The sequence below is a fragment of the Rhipicephalus microplus genome, chromosome X (assembly GCF_043290135.1).
Source record: "Rhipicephalus microplus isolate Deutch F79 chromosome X, USDA_Rmic, whole genome shotgun sequence".
Lineage (NCBI taxonomy): Eukaryota > Metazoa > Arthropoda > Arachnida > Ixodida > Ixodidae > Rhipicephalus > Rhipicephalus microplus.
The window spans coordinates 96130101-96150882 of NC_134710.1; the positions used below are offsets into that span (position 1 = coordinate 96130101).

At 45.8% G+C, this 20782-nt stretch overlaps 1 protein-coding gene across 2 annotated transcripts in view; it reads right to left on the minus strand.

The window, feature by feature from the left end:
• Window positions 1-2950: 2950 nt before the first annotated feature.
• The window catches only part of LOC119176749 (uncharacterized), a 74054-nt gene continuing 56222 nt past the window's right edge, over window positions 2951-20782 (minus strand). The window contains exons 11-21 of one of the 2 annotated variants that reach the window (XM_075877297.1): window positions 18243-18382; window positions 17467-17493; window positions 17258-17366; window positions 15980-16125; window positions 6631-6766; window positions 6382-6521; window positions 6183-6303; window positions 5737-6066; window positions 3652-3845; window positions 3442-3577; window positions 2951-3193 (exon numbers count right to left, since the gene is read on the minus strand). In XM_075877297.1, the coding sequence (XP_075733412.1) occupies window positions 2965-3193; window positions 3442-3577; window positions 3652-3845; window positions 5737-6066; window positions 6183-6303; window positions 6382-6521; window positions 6631-6766; window positions 15980-16125; window positions 17258-17366; window positions 17467-17493; window positions 18243-18382 (1708 nt within the window). In that variant the 3' untranslated portion in view covers window positions 2951-2964. Of the gene's footprint in view, window positions 3194-3441; window positions 3578-3651; window positions 3846-5736; window positions 6067-6182; window positions 6319-6381; window positions 6522-6630; window positions 6767-15979; window positions 16126-17257; window positions 17367-17466; window positions 17494-18242; window positions 18383-20782 lie in introns of both variants that reach the window. The other variant, XM_037428106.2, reaches the window with a different exon arrangement.

Here is a 20782-nt window from a genome sequence, read left to right on the forward strand (position 1 = left end):
ACTGCTGTAAGGGCTGTTATGGGTTTCCTCGGAAACACAGGACTGGACTCTAGACTCTAGCTAAACCACAATACTGTGTGGTTATTGTATATACGCATAACCTGTTTCTCTCTCCATCGTCACGCTTCATTTTTTCTTCTTTTTTATCTATTCCTCTTGCCCTGTGAAAAGTGGCAGGCAAGTAGCAGGCAACACCTATAGAGCTACAGTGCACTAACTCAGGCTGACTTCTTTGCCCTTTATTATTATTATTATTATTATTATTATTATTATTATTATTATTATTATTATTATTATTATTATTATTATTATTATTATTATTATTATTATTATTATTAGATGTGGTACTAGTAGTAGTAGTAGTAGTAGCGGCACTGCAAGTACGCTTGCAAGTATACACACAAGTGGGTGACAAATGATTATCTTCAGACAAATATAAAAAAATAGAGGCAGTGATATTTCATTCAAGTAATAAATCATTTCAAGTAACCCCCGATAATTTAAATCATTTTTAAATAGAAATACTACCGTCTTTCAAATCGCATGGCGCATATTTATATGAAAAATATTTCGTGGGATTGCCGAATGAATGATTTCGTAAATTATCCCGAACATTGAGTATTATGCGCCGTCATTTTAACTTTTTTCTTACATCCATTAACATGGCTTTATTTTATTCAATGTTTCTTTCGTAGTTCTAGCAAGAAATTCTGCTCTGGTCGACGATTTCAGCTGAAAACATTCAAAGACTGGTGGCTTTACAAAAAAAAAAAGGCAATATGCTTTGCCTCCAGGATGCCACATCTCTGGCCTACTGCTCATTTATTTACAAAGCTTAGAACTATAAAAATTGAATCTTTGTACCCGTGTAGGCTTTGTTGCATGTATAAAATGAAAAAAAATTAATCGTAACACTTGAACACAAGTGGCATTCTTACAGGAACATAAATCTTTTTATAAGTTGCATCGTTTAGAACCTTGCATTGTTAACAAAAACAAAACTAAATATGATGAATAAATGCTACAGTTTTGTATACTGACTATTTGAAATCACTTACACAAACAACATGGTCTCGATGTATCTACCGTGTGGCTAAAAGGCCTACGTGACATATTTATGCGATTGCTTGTGCAGCCATGGTGATGACGATGATGATGATGATGAGTCCACAGCCATGGCTCGTACCCACTTAGGGGGATCGGCCAAGAATCGATGGCTTAATTCAGTGGGGCTATTTTTTTTTTCATATTCAGTATTAATACTCCCTACCAGAAAAAAGAAAGAAAAGACACCCTTGGTAGAATGCAAGGGGTGCAATAATTGTTTGTCACTCGTTCAGGTCAGACAATGCATTCATCAACTTGAATAAGAATTAGCGTGATTAAACAAAGCTCCTGTTTATGTTGGAATATTTCTGCAGGAATATTGATCACACAATTAATAGCTTAATTCTTTTAGTTTCATTAAGGTACTTGCAAACTGCATCAAAAACGTTCTCGTGGCTGAAGCCCAGATGTTTTTTTTTTTCCGCAGTCTTCATCACTACGCCATTTCTTATTTTTCGCAAAAGTCTGCACATAACCTTGTTTATTAGTCATGGCCGTGGATGTTTATGGCTTTTACTGTTTTGGTTAGTTGATGCATTGTCCATAGGCCTACCATGTGCCATTTGACCGTTGTGAAGCTCCCAGTGTGTGATGTGGCCAGGTTCCCCTCAAGCTGTTTAATGCAGCTTTTTTGCTTGATCATGCTCGCAACCTTGATAAAAAACTGTAATCACTCCACTATATTATTATTATTATTATTATTATTATTTATTACTTTTTGCTTAGTGTTTTTTTTTCTTCTAGCTTACGCTGCTCCTGGCAACTGCTGTTTTCTCTCAGTGAACGCATTGTTGAGCGTATACAGGTGCTCCACGCTTTGGAACACAAAGAAAGATAAGATTGCGTTAGGCGAAGCAATGCTGCTACATATTGTTCCCAGTCCACTGTACTAGCCACTAGTAATGTTTTCATTATTGAAAATTGATAAACTTCGTTATTCGACAAGTACTCACCTAACGATCGAAATGTCCATTATCCACACAAGGCGATGAAGTTTGGCTCAGTGTTCCTCCCCGATGTGACGAAGAATAACAGCTTGCTATCGCCAGTCGGTGGTAAACGGGTAACCGTGTCAAGTGTGCCTTCGCCCCGTTGTCAGATTAAACGACACAAGCAACTGCCGCAGCTCATCACGCAGGAGCTTCGTGCCGGTTCGGTCTTTCTTGCTTGCGTAATCATGCTTATTACAACTAAACGTTTTCGCGGGATATCTCGGAGCACATACATGCTAGAGGAATTTTTCCCAGTGTAGGAACGCGACCGCCTTTAACATTTAAACACAAATACAGTCCCTGAAAATTTATTAATAAATCTTAGTTATTGGGTCACTGACAGCAATATTTATTGCCTCAATTTGTGTCCCTCTGGACACATCTTATCTGCAAAGGTGGTTTTTATGTTTTTCCCAGTGCTGAATTTATAAAAGCCATGAAGCTTAATTTTGAACATCCGATATGCACGCACACATGCAAGCACACGCACCAACTTACATAAACTATAGTCGAACCCCAAGCCTCCCTCTGTAACAAATTTCTAATTGATTGATTTGATTGATTTATATGTGTGGTTTAACGACCCAAAACCACCATATGGTTATGAGAGACGCCGTAGTGGAGGGCTCCGGAAATTTCAACCACCAGGGGTTCTTTAACGTGCACCCGAATCTGAGCACACGGGCCTACAACGTTTCCGCCTCCATCGGAAATGCAGCCGCAGCAGCCGGGATTCGAACCCGCGACGTGCGGGTCAGCAGACGAGTACCTTAGCCACTAGACCACCGCGGCGGGGCGAAGCAAATTTCTGTCCAGACTCCTAGTGTACGTAGCTAAGACAATGCACCACATGCGAACTCGATATTTATTTCCAGTTTTGAATCATCAAGCTCAGACTGCACAGGATTAAGGCGGCGGTGGTGGCGGCGTTGTACAGGGGCTGGCATCCCGACCCAATCGTAGCGGTAGTGCAAAACGTCAGTCCAAGTTTCATCAGGTGGTTCTCGACCATCCGAGGCGTGTTGGCGAGCATCACCAGACACTTGTGGCGTTCAGCTACTTCAGTCATGCAGGCACGGTAGAAATCAACCATCCTGGAAATAAGTGTTTCTACGTCGTATCATTGAGTGCTTCCGTGAAAAGTTTCAAGCGCTGTGACTGATCCACTTGCGTGTGTCCGCTCTATTGTGCCTTATTGCAAATTGTTCACTTTGCAGTCTCTAGATTTCCTTATTTTATTGAAGCAGATTAACTAGCATATTTGTACTATAGTCTACCTAAATGTTCGTCATTAACTGGACGAAAGTATGGGTCAGATGCTGGAAACACATAATCGTCTTACTTGCATACATTGTCGGCGACGTCTCTGAGATTGGACACCGGTATATACTTGACATTTCTTTTGTACTTTTTGGCTTGGTCAGATATGTACTCACTGCAGTGCCGTTTTTCTTTCTCGTATCCAGGCATGTTGCAAACTATGTGAAAAAAATATTAACCTTAGCTGAAATTATTGTTTTGAGATGTGAGAATAGTAGACCCTGGTACTTACTAGCATCATCGTTGTCAGGAACCGGAACGACAATGCCAGTAATATGCGTTGGCTGCTGCTGTTCATCGCTGGAGTTAGTCATGTTTACACCTGCTGTTAAAGTAGTTGTTTGCACGCTGGTGGACTCCAGATTGTGACCGAATTTGTTGAAAACCTTGTCAAGCCCAAACGTACGCACTTTGTTGTAGATACCCCTGCAATATTTTCAATAACATAATTATACACTTCTCCTTTTTCTCATTCACTATCCACTTGCTAGGCTATGGGTAAATAATTCGGAACCAAGCATAGAACAAAGTCCACCGTGGAAATCGGCTACCAATTACATATATGGGATAAGATTGAATGGTACGTTCATTTTTATGGTAGGAATGAGCAGGGGGCGCAGACATGGGTGTAAGTAAAACACGAAGAAAACATGCCAATTTGAAACAGGAATTTCGCTCAGAGGTGGAAGGGAAGTATTCCACATCTTAATCTCCGCATACTCAAAGGAAGGCACCGCCAGCCAGACAATGATAGACATTCCTGCATTTGCTACAGGTCCTGCTTGCTACTGGTACTTCAACAGCTTTTTTTTATTCTGTTCTAGATAACCAACAGTTGTCTTAAGCCCAAGTCGCCGCTAATAATGATTTTCTCTGCCCGTGTCTATACCATAGGGGCACACATCTTCATACGGTGGGCTGAACTAAGCTTTCTCCAACTTTCGCCGCTTATATACGAGAGGCATAGGTCAGCAAACTAACTCATGAGTCCGCTCACTCGGACTCAGATCGATCCGTGAGTCTGCGTGAGTTCGGGAGAGTAATATTTTTTGGTGAGTTCGAGTCCGACTGAGTCCGGTTGCGAAAATATTTAGTAAGTCTGAGTCCGAGGGAGTCTGGCTGAGGAAACGTTTCGGTGAGGCTGAGTCAGGCTGAGGCCAAAATGCAAAATGTATTTTTTAAGTGAGTCTGAGGGAGCTTTGTTCTTTTTTGCCGATGTATGGTGCTATTTACTCAACTTCAGCAATACTATAGGCCTTACGATGGCTCACGTTTAAGTCACGCTGACTCACACACACTTCAATGCAGCAGCGTTCATACGCCAACTCAATATTTACTGATCAGAGGTGTGAGTTACGGAGGAAGATGAGGAGGGGGGTGCCGTGACCTCTTCTCAGCCCCTAAATTTTTTTCCCAGAAATTCTCGATAAAATATTTCGTCTGAGTTATGTTTCAATAAAAACGCCCTTACTGAATTGTAACCCCTGATATAGCATACTTGAAGGTACGAGATGAAAATGCACCAAGTAGAGCACCGGCTTCGCGAGATATTAGTGCTGAAAATTATTGATACCATGTTCATAAATGCCAATAGTACACTAACAGACTCGTGAGTCGGATCGCTCAAGCTCACTCAAACTAAGATGAGTCGTGAGTACGGGTCTCATTGAATTCAAGTGAGTAATATTTTAGTGAATCTGAATTCGAGTGAGTCCAGTTCAGGAAAATTTTTGTGAATCCGAGTGAGTCCCAAGGGCAAAATATATTTCTCGAGGAAGTCTGAATGAGTCCCATATCTTTTGCTGACCTATGACTTGAGGTGGCTACAGGGAGACATTTAAACTCCTCTATGCACTTTTCTTCAACGATTAAAAAGCCATATTTTCCCACCATGTCTTTTTTCGGCTATCAATTGGCCCTTGCACCTTTAAGAACTACATATCATCATCATGCCACCCTGCCTTAGAGTGCAGGCTCTTGAGTTTAACCTACACATAGGTGACCATAACCTGCAAGGAAAGTTAAACAAACCATTGCGATATTTTCTGAGTTTGTCAGGTTAACTTTTTTTGGGGGATATAAGGGCATGTAATTTTTAACTGGTTGCTCGTCAACTTGTTCGTATGACTCGAGGGCGTGGTTTGAACTCCCCGCCATGACGTCCGGATTTCGATGGCGGCAAAAGGCTAATGGCGTGTTCACAAAGATACATTCGGTGGCGAGAGCGGTGTGGAATCGACTTCGGTGGCAGCGATTTCCGCCTGGACAGCTCTTTCACGTGAAGTGATACCGACCGCTTAACACTGCGTACACTTACTGGATTTTATCCCGCAGTTTCAAGCGGGCACTCGGGGCGATCTTAGTTCTGTTGCTGTACTGCTCCTCGAGTAACTTCTCAAACCTCTTTTCTGGCGACCTCGTGCGCACGACTTCGTCACCGAAGTAGTAGTAGTCTTCGTATACGTAGTCGTCCGCCTGCATCTCGGGCAGTCCTGGTGCCGACTGGTATATCTTGCGGCAGCTCACTTTATACTCGGCCAATAGTAGCGACCTCAACACGGACACTTGCGCCTTGGCGTTCAAGCTGTTCTTGCACTGTCCAATGTCCAGAGAGTTCATCAGGCACTTTTCAAGCATTTCCCGAGATCTAAAATGAAAAAAAAAGTTATTATTCACGCTGGTGCGTTGAATGCCGCGATTTTACAGAACTACCAATTATCACTGCAAATAACTCATGTGAATTTAAAGTTTAAAGGTACGTACGAGCAAGATTCGGCTGACGTCATCGTGTCCCACGTGGTCTGCTCTGCAAACTCTTGAAATTCCACCGTACATTTGAGGGCCGCTAAGAGCGCTTTTGGGTATTCGCACTTGGGATCAACGTCTGTCGACAAGAAAACTGTGAAGACAGAAAAAAGCTAGTACGACTTACGGGGCCGGTGAGATGTGTAGAAAAACTTACCAGCGGCGCTTTCACACAGTGGAGCCACGTTCCAGGTCCAGAAGTTCAGTATAGCTGACGTGTGCTCATGAAGTGAAGACTTGGTGCAGCCAGTGGTCCTCTCCACGTCAACCATGCAGTGCTGGTATGCTGCTAAGTAGCTAGTCAAAGGAAAAAAATAGAGAAAGGTGTCCTCGTGAGCAAAATTTTCAACCGTTCTAAGCGGGGATCACTGCAGCGCTTCCGTCAGATGTGTAGTTAAGAGTTTACCTGCATGTTGTTGACGTAACGTAGTACTCGCCTTGTCTTTTCAAATCTTCCATAAGCTTGTTGTAAGAAAGCCCGCATAGGAGCATCTTCTTCAGCGCGTCGGGTTGAGCACACTTCAGCAAGACATTCAAATCGGCTGTGGAGAAACAGGCGTCGTCACATATATATTCACGGGATCATGACGTCGTCGAAAGGAGCAAACTGTAGGTCAAAAATTAAACTCTTTATTCGGCTGAACTTGTGGCCTGTAAACAAGAACCCAAATTACAGCACACACACTGATAGCGGTGAACTGAGCGTCGGCCGTCAATGAGCTGACAAGCGGCGAAGCACGTCGGCTTTTATACATGTGCCATCGAATATTCCAGGCTCATCACTCGTCGTTGCGCTAGCTTCTGAATATTAACAGAACGATCTACAATAATCACAAACCTTCTCGCACAATGAGGCGTAGTTTGCGCTGAGCATTCCTGGCCTGATTTGTGGGCAAAAACGCAATGAAACAAAATAAAAATAAGAAACACACGTGGCAACGTGGCATTGCTCCCGTTTGAAAAAGCATCGTCTCGATGCTTGAAATAGAGCACGGGGAGAAATGCATTAACAACAAAAACGACAATGAAAGAAAAAAAGGTACAACAATAAGAAAGAAACAACAACAAAGAATGCGCATGAAACGGCTTTATAGGCGCACGACAGTAACAACTTCGAGTCGCGCATGCCACTGGTTTATAGTTCATGATGCCGTCGGGGACAGTAGTCGAGTGCGCAGAGACGTCGCACCACCCTGTACGGTTCGAAGTACCATCCCAGAAGTTTTTTCACTGCGGCCACGTCGGCGGATCAGCGTCCATAGAAACGCGGTTGCCGTGCTGGTATTCCATGAAGCTTTGTTGAAGTTTGTAACGGCAGCGGTTTGTCGTATGCTGATTTTCGATGCGCAGGTGGGCGAATTGGCGAGCTTCTTCCGCGCGTTGAAAGTAGACGGTGACGTAGAGGTCTTCTTTATCAGTGACGTTTGGCAGCATGGCGTCGAGCGTCGTGGACGGGCTCCTTCCGTGAACCAACTTGTATGGCGACATCTGTGTCGTCTCCGGCACCGCCGTGTTGTATGCAAAGGTCACGCACGGATGGATGGCATCTCACGTCTTTTATTCTACGTCGACGTACATGGCCAGTATTTCGGCGATCGTCTTTTATAGCCGCTCGGTAGGGTTGTTGGTCTGTGGTTGGTATACACGGTCGTCCGGCGGTGACTTGTCTCGCTGTATGCCAAGATCGCTTGAGTTGACTCCGCAGGGAAAGTCTTATCTCTCATCATGACGCAAGACAATGTCTTCAACGAAGAACTTCGCTACCTAGGCGGCACTACTTCAGGGTATGGTCTTTGTTTCAGCGTAGTGGGTGATGTAGTCGGTGCCGTCAACGATCCATTTATTCCCGCAAGTTGGCGTAGGAAACGGTCCCAGTAGGTCCATACTGATTTGCTGGAACGGGTGGTCAGTTGGTTCGATCCCCTGAAGGAAGCCTGCTGGTTCCGTCGGTGGTGTCTTTCGTCGTCGACAGTTTCGGCATGTCCTGACGTAACAACTGACACCGACGGCTAGTCGTGGCCAGTAGTACTTTTCCAGTATTCTTATACGGGATCACATGAGGAACACTGAGGTTTCCAGCCATCGGGTCTTCGTGTAAGGCCTGGAGGACTTCTGTTCTCACCGCTGAGGGAACCATGATAAGGTGTTTGGCTCGAAGGGGCGAGAAGTTCTTCTTAGGGGAACTCCGTTTCGCTGGCAGAACGACGACAGCCTTTTCTTGAATACTTTCAGAACGGTGGCACTGTTACCCTCGAGGAATTCCACAAGGCTCCTGAGTTCCGGTTCAGCTTGTTGTCACTCGGCGAAGTCGTCGGTATTTGGGATTCCCAAGAAGCAGCTCTCATCCACATCGTTCTGCGGCGGTGGTTCGACGGGGGCACGAGACAGACAGTCGGCGTCAGAGTGTTTTCATTCCTCCACACTTGTAAATGATGGTAACGTTGAATTCCTGAAGTCTCAAGCTCGATTGTGTGAAGAGAAGGGTCTTTCAAGTTCGCTAACAGAAGGTGTGGTGGTCGCTCACAAGTTTGAAGGTCCTGCCGTAAAGGTAGAGGCGCAACCTGAATGTAGCCCAGATGATGGCAAGGTGCTCATTTTCTGTCGTATAATAGTTGGCCTCAGCCTTTGATAGTGACCGGCTAGCATAACTGATGACTCTTTGAAGTCTGTTAGTCCTCTGCACAAGAACGGCGCCGAGACCTACACTGATTGCTTTGGTGTGTATTTCTGTCTCGGCGAATCTGTCGATATGCGCTAGTAATGGAGGCGTCTGCAGGCGTCGTTTTAGTTCCATAAATGCTTCCTCCTGTGGCGCTTCCCACTTGGAACTCCACGTCGGTCTTGGTACACTCTAAAAAAATATCGAGTGAAAAGGTTTGATTGATATGTGGGGTTTAACGTCCCAGAACCACCATATGATTATGAGAGACGCCGTAGTGGAGGGCTCCGGAGATCTTGATCACCTGGGGTTCTTTAGGCCCGTGTGCTCAGATCTGGGTGCACGTTACATTTCCGCCTCCATCAGAAATGCAGCCGCCGCAGCCTGGATTCGAACCCGCGACCTGCAGGTCAGCAGCCGAGTACCTTAGCCACTAGACCACCGCGGCGGGGCACGAGTAAAAGGGGTGTCTTTTTGTCCCACAACAATAATCGTCATCATGCTTGCGTGCACTTCCTTTCTTGAAAACTCGGTGCTGGCCACTTTCCTATCAAAATGCAATGTAACCCTGATAATGGGCGTGTCGATCGGGACAAGAATGTACCGGTCGCGGGGCGATAGCGCAAGGATGGAACGCAATATAGATGACGATTATTGTTGTGGGATAAAATGACACCCTTTTTACTCGCTCTTTTTTTTTAGAGTTTAAGGTTAGTGAGTGGCTCGTCAATGCGGGAAAAAAATTTGATGAACTGCCTGTAATATACGCACAGGCCAAAAAATTCACGCACGGCCTTTTTTTCGGTGGGTGACGGGAAGGCGGCAATGGAAGCTGTTTCCTGCGGGTCAGGCCAAACTGCGGGATTGCTGATGACTTGGTCCAAAAACAAGAGCTCCTCATATGTGAAGCAGAACTTTTCTGGCTTTAGGGGTAGCCCGCTGGTCTTGATTGTTTGCAGTAAAACTTAAGGCACCGGAAGTGTTCGTGGAAGTTCGTAGAAAACACCACGACGTCGTCCGAGAGACAAGGCAAGCCTGCCACTTCAAGCCGGCCAGTACTGTATTGATAACGCATTGGAAGGTAGCGGGGGCTGTGTGAAGACCGAAAGGCATGACCTTTAACTTGAACAGGCCGTCTGATGTTATAAAGGTAGTCCTTCCTCGGTCTTCTTTGTCAACCTATATTTACAAAGGCCTGTCTTGAGGTCCTTCGATGAAAAGAACTTAGCGTTGTAGTCGATCCAGGGCTCGTCTACAGGTCGGAGGGGATACACCTCCTTCTTCGTGACTTTGTTTGGGCGACGATAGTCGACGCAAAAGCTTAGGGCTCCGTTCTTCTTCACCAACACCACTGGAGATACCCAGGAACTCTTCGATGTCTAGATTATGTCGTCGCGTAGCATTTCGTCGATTTGTTTCTTTACTGATTCGCGATCTCGCGTCGAAACTCGATAGGAGCTCTGGCGAATTTGTTGGGCCCTTTCTCCTGTTATAATGTGATGTTTAACGACTGGGGTCTGCCGAATTCTCGATTACCACGAGAAGCAACGCTTGAATCGCAAGATCAGAGTTTTGAGTTCTTGCTGCTTGTGCTTCGAAAGACTTGGGTTGACGTCGTAATAGGGTTGTGAACGTTGATTCGTCGAGGCGGGTTCAGAAGTACCAGAAAGAGCGAAAGAATTGCTGGCGTCAACGAATTCTTCTATGCAGGCGATCGTCGTACCAATGTTGAGGTTTCTGTATTCACGCCTGACGTTTGTCGCCATTACCATCGCTTTTCCGTGAGCCAGTTCGGTGATGCCTCTTGCGTTACTTGAAACGCAAATCTGGTGCCTAAGGAGCAGATGCTTGTTGCCCTCGATAACGTCTTTATGGTCTGCGGATGCCTCGGTGCCGACGGAAATGATGACGCTTGAGCAAAGTGGAATGGTGGCTTCGTCTTCCGGCACATTTAATGCGTAATTCCTTGGCGTTGGGGGGGGGGGGGTCGGAAGCATGTTTTCTGCGGTTAGTATTATTGATGCAGACCTCAGAAAAACAGCGCTGTGTTGAAGTACATCCCAAGTATGACTTCCCTAGAGCAATGTTCCCGGAATACAAAGCTTGCAGGATAAACATTGTTATTGATGGTGACTCTTGCTGTGCAGACTCCAGCCGGCGTTATTAGATGACCTCCAGCGGTTCGGATTTCAGGGCCTTCCCTAGCTGTCTTTTCTTCATTCTTGCTGCGAATGGTTCACTGGCGAGCCCCGCCAGGGTGTCTAGTAGCTAAGGTACTCGGCTGCTGACTAGCAGGTCGCGGGATCGAATCTCGACTGCGATGGCTGCATCTTCGATGGAGGCGAAAATGCTGTAGGCCCATGTGCTCGGATTAGGTGCCTGTTAAAGAACCCCAGGTGGTCAAACCTTCCGGGGCCCTCCACTATGGCGTCTCTCATAATCATATGGTGGTTTTGAGACGTTCAACCCCACATATCCATCAATGGTCCACTGACGATGGAATAGTTGGCTCCAGTGTCGACGAGAGCACTGACGTGGTGGCCGTGGTTCACTGGTTCGTCGTTGTGCGTTGCGGTTGGGTCGTGGCGTCGGAACACGGCTACGTTGCTTTCCTCCATTGGTTCCACGTTGTATTGTAAAGTTGTCTTCGGTACGTGAAGTTTGTACGTTAGGGCTACGTTCAGGTTGCGGTGGGCTCTCGAGTTTTCTTCGTGACGTTGTCGTCGGCGGTGGAGGATCTTCGGCAGTTCTCCGTACAACAACCGCTCCTGCATTGGTTGCTGCGCTTAGTTTTCTAAGTAAGGGCTCGGTGATCGGCCCCGAGCAGGGCTTGCATACTGCCTGCGATGCGGTGACGCGTAATGGTCTGGTGGCGGCTAGCGGTAAAGTTGTCGGAGTGTCGTCTGCGCCTCTGCGAGGTAGTCAGCGATCTCATATGGTCGCTGACCACGCTGTGGCGGTGGTGCGTTGACGGCGAATGCCCTCAGGTTCATCTGGCGGTACTGGCAGCGCCGGTAGGTGTGGCCTGCTTCCCCGCAGTGGTATCAGAGAGGGCAGTTGTCAGGGGCACGCCAAACGTCGGTTTTCTTAGGAGCATAGCGCTCCCCAGCCGGTGGGTTGTATGGCGTAGGCGGTTGTGGCAGCGGAATCTGGCGGCGCATTTTTGGCAGAGCAGCATCCTGACGCGGCCACGGAGAAGCGTCGCGGTGGACTGCAACGGCATTTAATAAAGAAGATAGTCTTTCTTGTGGTACTTCAACGCAAAAATTTTGGTCTGTGTGTCTGCCTTTCTGTCTCTCTGTACATCTATCTGTTTGTCCGCCGTAACGATAGCCCAAACGGCACCAAGCGATACGCCAAACGGCCAACCCCATCCGCAGCGCCCACCAATATTGCTCAAGTTTCAGTGTTCATACTTGTTCGATTGTCAATTAGAAAAGCGATTATTGCGCATATCTGCATGAGGCACCATAACACGTCAATATTTTGTATGTGTGTCTTTATACTATAGTTAAATCACACATAAGTAGTTCTAAGGACCGTAGCGTTAATAACGCTGCGCTGACAGTGCAACGCGATGCTCAAAAAGGCAAGTGTTTTCAAAGCTTTCCTAAGACAACATGGTGGTGGCATCTGCCCGTCGCTTTGCGTTCTACACCTTATCGCCTCCGAGATAGGCCCGAATCTTTCTCCGTGAGCGCGCACGCCTTCCTTCATTTTCGAAGATGACTGCCGGATAGCGCTCGTGTCTAATGTGCTTCGATGCGCTCGTTCGCCTTCGCTCCACGGATCGAGACTCTCTAACGCAGCGCTTCCAGAATACGATTCACTGATATTCTCGTGCAGAACATCAAATAAACGTTTTGTTCACTCTCTCCACACGCAATACTATCGTCTTTCGACGTCATTTGCAGTGAAACATGCAGATACGGGGCCAATTTTTCCGCTTCAGGTTGCGATGCTTCGGGAATCTCCAGCGATTCCCGAACTTCCTCGTGGACAATGCCGGTGATTGAATTAACTTGAGGCTGCGGCAAAAGTAATAGCTTGCACAGCTCCTCCCGCACGATCGCTCGGATGGTCTCACGCAGGTCTTTGGCGCTGGTGGCATGGGCTTCGTCGTAGTTGAATGATGAACAGTGGTTGTACTGCGTTGCCCGCATCTCAAGCGTCTTTTGTATAGTCATGGCCTCGACAAGGAATTCATTGGCAGTCCTAGGCTGGTTGCGAACAAGTCTCGCAAACAGCTCTTGCTTGACTCCTCGCATCAGGAACCGAAGCTTCTTGTCCTCATGGGGTTGGCGTTAGGGAACAGCTATGTCACTTCTTCGACGCAGGTGGTCGCGGTTTCGTTAGGCAGTTGTGCCCTCGTCTCCAGCAGCGTCGCGGCCCTTTCTTTGCGGGTGATACTCCTGAGCGGGTTCAGGAATGTGCCGCGAAAATGATTCCAGGTTTGAAGTCTTGATTTCTTATTCTCAAACCACATTTTTGCTGCGTCTTCCAGGTAGAAGTAGACACGACGCAGGTTTTCTTCAGTGTCCCAGTGATTCAGGGTGGCCACTCGTCATAGGTCTCTAGTCAGGTCTTCACTAGGCGATTCATGGAAGCTCGATCGCTCTCGTGGTGTCTGCATCCCGATCGCCGCAGTTGGTACGGCAGTGGCTGTCATCGTTGCTGCAGTCGTCGTCTTGGTTTCGGTCGTTCGAGTCCTATCGGTTAAAAGACTGTGGTAGACATGTTGCCTACGACTGGCTCGCTGGTCATGGTTGGCGTCGGTGTTTTTTCCGCGACGTGGACTTGGCTCTCGGTTGGAGTGGGACGTGTGGTACATAAAGGGGGAAGCACCTCCACCAGATGTCACGGGGTCGTCACGTCGTCGAAAGGAGCAGACTGTAGGTCGAAGATTAAACTGTTTATTTAGCCGAACTTGGGACCTGTTAACGAAAAATTAATAAACAGCGATACACAGTGTCACTCATAGCGGCGAACTCAGCGTCAGCCGTCGATCAACTGACAAGCGGCAAATCGCGTCGTCGTTTATACATGTGCCGTCGAATATTCAAGGCTTATCACTGGTCGTCACACCAACTCTACAATAATCTCGAGTGTTCGCGTTTTGCGCGCGAACTTAACAGAACGATCTACAATAATCGTGAACCTTCTCGAACAATGAGGCGCAGCTTGAGCTGAGAATTTTTCACGTGCTTCATGGGTGAAAACCGTATGAAACGAAAATGAAAATAAGAAACGCGCGTGGTAGTATACAAATGCTGCACATTTGCTCGCGCACTCACCAGCTTAGCACTGCTTTTCTAAGACAGGACACCGGCGAAATAGTTGCAGTGCTTTTTTTTCGCGTGTAAATGATAGTTGGTCATTACCTTCAACAAATTGAATCTCTGCTCCGTGGCGCTTAACACGTCGGCAAATATTCTCCTTAAAGGCGAACTCCGGTGATCTTTTTAGGCCAATAGATTTCAAATAAATTCTCTAGGCATGTTTACTTGCACATTTTTGTCATTAATGCCAAATTATAGGCTTGAGAGTTGCGCTCATTGTTTGCAAATAAATTTTAAAGATTGCCTAAAAAAGCTCACCTCGCTTGCCAGAATTATTGGCAACCCTGTCTGTGTAACGTCATGTTTGGCAAGTCAATGAAAGATACGCAGCCGATGCCATCGCTACTTTGTCCGCTACAGCGTTTATTGTGCTTGTCACAAGGTGACGGCGGCGGTGTTCGGCACGGGTATAGCACGGGAAAGCTTTGCTGCTTTCTCTGTGATGTTTGGCCGGCGCTTCGCTGGTCTGGCTTTCATGGTTTTCATACTCTGTGCCGGTGGCTCCAGTATATGGACTCCGCTTCTTACCAAATCGTATGTCATATGTAGACAGGGCACCCGGTTGGGTATCGGTTTCGGTATTGCATCTTTTTACGTGTTGAAAATTATTTTCAAATTTACTGAGCATTCAAGCTATTGGGCTCGTGACAAGAGTATCTCAGGAACATAAAGACACAATTATCTTGGCATGGTCGAAAATCACCGGAGTTGACCTTTAAGATATTCCGAATTCGGGTTCAGGTAATCGCGAATATGCAACGCCGACTTTAAGCACCATCACTGCCACACACAACATAAAAAGATGCGTAAGTGATGGTTGTTTCCACGAGGAGACGTTTTGATAAGGGGGCTTGTCTTCGCCAAGGCTGGAACTGAATACATTATTCCTTCTTACTAACCCAATTAGCCACAGCAACCTTTCAGTGTCCCCCCCTTCCCAACTTTCGCAGTTGCCCTCTCCTTTTATTTTGTTTGGATTGAAAGAAAGGGTGCGACGAATTACACACTAGCGCTAAGGAAACCGGTTCCAGCCTCGAAGAAGACCAATCGCCTTGTCGAAACGTCGGAATGAGCATAGAGTGTCAGTTTACGAATTTTTTTATCGGAAGCTTTCGTCTTCTACTTCCTGTCATTCATTATTATTATTTATGATGACACACCGGGATATGCACGCTTGTGTAGCCAATTTCGTGGCATGTATACGCTACAAACGCAAATGTATGCTATAGGTGCAGGGGTGTTTGCACTTAGGTGAACTCTCGTGCTGATTCTGCATGCATATGGAAAAATGAAGGACATTTCTTTGATTTATAAGTTGGCTGTCCAAAGCGGGGCAAGGTTAACTTTACAAGACGTAGCGAAAGCTTTGCGAGAGTAAGCGCGCCTGTAATTCCGAATTTCGCATCTTAATCAGTCTCAGTGGGAAGCTCTACTGGTAATTCGTGTCTACAGCCTCATCATGAGAGAGACTGAATGGCGCGTAGCCCCGCTGGGGTGGTCTAGTGGCTAAGGTACTCGGATACTGACCCGCAGGTCGCGGGATCGAATCCCGGCTGCGGCGGCTGGATTTCCGATGGAGGCGGAAATGTTGTAGGCCCATGTGCTCAGATTTGGGTGCACGTTAAAGAACCCCAGGTGGTTGAAATTTCCGGAGCTCTCCACTACGGCGTCTCTCATAATCATATGGTGGTTTTGGGACGTTAAACCTCACAGTTCAATCAATCAAATCAATCTGAATGGCGCGTAGAATCTCTTACCGAACTTCTGCGTACAGCGATACCTTAGAGCGTCGGTCATTAACTCTGCCTGCATCTGCATAATGGACGTGAAGCTGTCGTCCGTGTATGTACACTCGTTATCTGCTCGGGCTTCCATGAAACACTGCGAAAATGAATCAAGAGCCCTAGAAAGTAAGAACAAAAGACAGTTTTTTTTCTATCAGAAGAGATCTCTACTTTATAGTTCGATAGCAGTTAACTTCGATGTCTAACTAAAATAACAGAGGCACACATGAAAATCTCCTGCTCTTTCGATGAACTCATTTAATGGACATTTAATAATTATCTTGAGAGTTTATTGCACCTTATCTTAAGTGAACTTATGATCTGATATTACATGTATGCAATATAACTCTTGAGCTCAACCACACTGCTGTCAATTTTGTACCAGTAGTATATTTTAGAAGACTTCCTGTCTATTCTAAAACTGGAAGTCAGTGCTCTACCAAAGAGCAAAAAATTTGGAGGCCCTTAAGCTTATCTTTTGAGAGTTGAACGCGATAACGCTATCCCATTTCTACTGCCTACTTCAAACACTATGTGCATGAAGTCTTTTCGAAGTTGTTATGCACCCATGCACTACGTGGCCTTAAGAGAATAGGCGCAGTAACGTGTGTGCCCTTTGCGATGGGTGACCGGCTTTACACCACGCAGTCGTTATGATAATCACATATTCTGACGCCCGATGGCAACGTTCGCTTGTACCACTATTCATAAATGCAATATTTTGTGTTGTGTTGTGAAGCATGTATACAGGGCACGTGTGTTTGTGAGACATGAAAGCTACTTTCACTGTATTTCCAAGCAGATGAAGTTATCTTCACTTTAGTCAAACACCGACGCGTGGCTGTGTGGTAGAACGTTGGTTTGCCTCGCACTCTACCCGGGTTCGATCCCCCCTCGGACCCAGGATATCTTATTTTAGTTTATTTTCATCGGTATAGGTTTTTCAGTCATACATAAAAGGTGATGAGTTTTCGCTCACAATCAACGACGGCTACACCAACACCCTAATTGCTACGAAACGAACTCTTTTACGCTATTCCGTTATACGCTACTCGTTGCCCGTGCCACTATAGTAAACATTCGCGCGTTTTCTTCGCAGCAGTAAAGTCAAGCAAGAAAACACTAGATTCCTGAGTTTGCAAGGAATTGGTATTGGTTGCTTTGTTGCTTCTTGCTTATGCATCATGAAGTACTTAAAAATGACGCGTTACGATGCCAAACAATACATTCAGTCGTGCACGTGGTACTCACCTACATTCGTCCATCTTGACCGAGAGCTTATTTTGAAGCGTGAAACTGCACCTCATATAATTTTGAAGCAGGCTTTTCTTCTTGCACAGAGATGGCACACCAGCTTCGGCTTCAGTGGTGGGCAGAATAAACAATTTCGCATTGTGAGTGCGACAGCCTGTAGAAACTTCAATACCCGAATTTATGTATGCAAATAAAAGCAGAAGTACCTTTCTTTTCGGCCAGTGTGCTCTTGTCTGAAAAGGTATAGAGGTATGTGTTTTACCATTTTACCGAAGGTGCATACACAAAAAATATATTTGTGCTTGCCGAGCAAGGACTCTTGAAAAAACATATATACATGCCTACAGATATAACCAGCAAAAGCACTGAGTTTTGGTGGTAATTTATTTGATTCGTGTTATACGTCATAGCCTTGCTGTTTTCTTATGCATTGTCTTCCACAAGAACTATCTTATGCGTCGAAAATATAGCAAGCTCTGTCTGTAAATACACCATTGCATCGCAATTTTGACACCTTCTCTGAAATGTATAAAAATACTGTTTGTTACGGTTGATCTTCGAGAAACAAAGAAAACTGAACCAACACTTAAAGTATTTCAATTTGAATAAAAGCATTCCGCTTTTTTTGTTTCCTCCTTCCGAAGGCTCATAGTATGAACCTTCGTATCAGAATATGTCCACTAGATTAACCCCGTATTTAGAAACGCTCCTCGACTTCAACTTGACTTGCCAGCGCGTTTTAAGCACGTTTGTGCGTTTGCGCTTTCTTTGCTTAAAAACTGCGTGTTCTAAACAAGTTTTCGCTGCATTGAAAGCGGTGGCAGGTCATGTTCAAGTCACTTAGCGTTTCTAAACACGCGGGTAAGACTGCCGAAATATCAATGACCATTTTTTATGATGCTGCTCATTTTTTCACTGCCAAACTTTCACCAATTTCCGAAAAATATACAACATAAGAAAACATGAAAACGAGAATGCCCACCTTCTGGATTGCACGGGGAGGAGTATTTGTCCTGCACAACGTTCGTGAGGAACACGAAATCTTCCAGCTCTTTCACTTTCATGCTGCAGTTGGTCAACTTGCGTGCCTGCTCTACGCAAGAGCCATACCTGCTGAGAAACCTGTGCGCAAACAGTCATGGTACATATTGTGTCTCTCAAACGAATATCCAGAAGAAGGTTACACTGATTCCTCATTGGAAAATAACCAAGATAAAAGGAGAACTCAATTAAGTATAACGACTCATCTCTACGGAGTTCTACGGTCGTCTCGCGCTTCCATAGATGCGAACCAAGTGCATAGTGCTCAATGTTCAGCGCGTCCTAAAAACATTAAGGACGAAATAGGGGTAAAAATTTGGCCCCGTATCTGCACGTTTCACTGCAAATGTCGTCGAAAGACAGTAGTCTCGCGTGCGGAGAGAGTGAACAAAATGTTTACTTGATGTTCTGCGCAAGAAAATCGGGGAATTGTATTCTGTGAGCACTGCGTAAGAGAGTTTCGATCCGTGCAGCGAAGGCGAACGAGCACATCTAGGCACGTTAGACATGAGCGCCATCTGGCATAATATCTACGAAAACAAAAGAAGACGCGACCGCCCGCGGAGAAAGATGCACGCCTGTCTCGGGGGCGATAAGGAGTAGAACGCGAAGCGACGAGCAGGTGCCACCACTGTGTCGTCTTAGCAAAGCGTTGGAAACACTTGCCTTTTTGAGCATCGCGTTGCATTGTCAGCGCAGCGTGATAAACGCTACGGGCCTCGGAATTACTTGCGTGTGCCTGCTATAGTATAAAGGCACGCAAACAAAACATCAACGTGTTGTTATAGTGCCTCAGATATGCGCAATAATTGCTTTTTAATTGACAATCGCACAGGTATTAACGCTGAAACTCGAGCAATATTGGTGGGCTCTGCGGATGGGGTTGGCCGTTTGAGGTAGCATTTGGTGCCTTAAGGCGGTATCGTTACCGCGGACAAACAAACAAATTTACAGACAGACCAAAATTTTGGCGTCGAAGGTCCCCAAGAAACGCTATCGTCTTTAATAGCCGTATTGCAGACAGTGTATCTAATACCCGTGTACCGAGCCACTACCACACCTGACGAAACGTCTATAGCTTTCGCGGCACGTCACTTCAGAATACTTGAATGCATGTACAGCTAGATAGACCCATAGAGTGTTCTGCAATTGCCGAACAGTCTTGTCTGTTTCAAATTATTTTTATTGTTGTAGCCATTTCTTCCCTTCTTTACAATATTTGCTAAGGGCTATGACCTATAGCGCTATGATCTTTACGCCATCATAAGAATGATGGAGTTCATGGATTCGCCTGGTCTGCTTGATTGCGGCTTCGATTGCACTTGCGATTTTGTTTATTGTTGTTTCAACTTTGTTTCGGGTAATATATTGACTCGTTGTGACAAGATAGAATGGCAGTTCGGGCTAGTTGGTGATTTATAATAGACATATTATCACGACGTAAAATGAACGAGGACAAAACACAAGCGCTGTGTTGTATTCCTTCATGATCTGTCATTATTCATTTTGCACTTGTGCAAATATGTTGGCTCGTTTTGAACCTCGTGAACAGGTATCAGTTAGTCAGCTTAGAAAGGCCAAGATAGTAATGAGGGACTGTTAAGCTTTCCTCGAACTTCATCCTGTGGCAAAGCAGCCGCAGGCCTCAAGGAGCCGGAAGAACGAAGTTTATATATATATCCATGTAATAACCATCATGTCCATTCATGCTGAATGAAGCGCCAACGTGTTGTAGCTCCGACAAACACCAGCGCGCAATTTCCCTCTGGTCACAAGAGGGGAAGCATTTGCTAGTTGGTGCGTAGTCACATTTGCAAGTTTTTAACAGCACGCGAACATAAAAAAAGGGAAAGGGTAGACACAAAGAGCGCTGACTTCCAACTAACTTTATTTCATGGAGTGGCAAGTATATATATGCCTAAAAAAGGGTGATTATGGAACATGAAGATAAAATACAAGCCTAATCAATGCACCAATATCAAAGCACAGGTAGCGGGTCCTCTATTGCCTCAAAGCCTAGCCAGGTAATCACGTTCTGCCTGTAATAAAGCAGCCGATGAGGTGCTTACGCATTTATCACCTAGCGAGTGTAATTTTCCGGCTTCAATGATTTCTCGGGTAAGCTGATTCTTATGCCTTGCGAATATAGAGCACCGAACAAAGAAGGGGGTGCACCCACAATCTCGGCAATGAATGCCAAGGTGCCCTTGTACCACATTGTGCATAACGTTTCGGTGTTCTCGGAGGTGGTCATTTATGCACCTGCCGGTTTGGCCGACATAGACGCACCCACACGTCGGTCGAATCAAGTACATCGCTCCCACTGCGCATGGGACGTAACGTGACCTGTGCGCAACAGAGCACGGGGCATAGTTTGCGCGAGATGTAGTAACCCGCTTGCAAAGTCTCTGCAATTTTTCCGGCGCAGATGCAAGAACGTTGGCGGCTCGAGCAATCTTTTTTAGCCTGTGGGAGACTTCG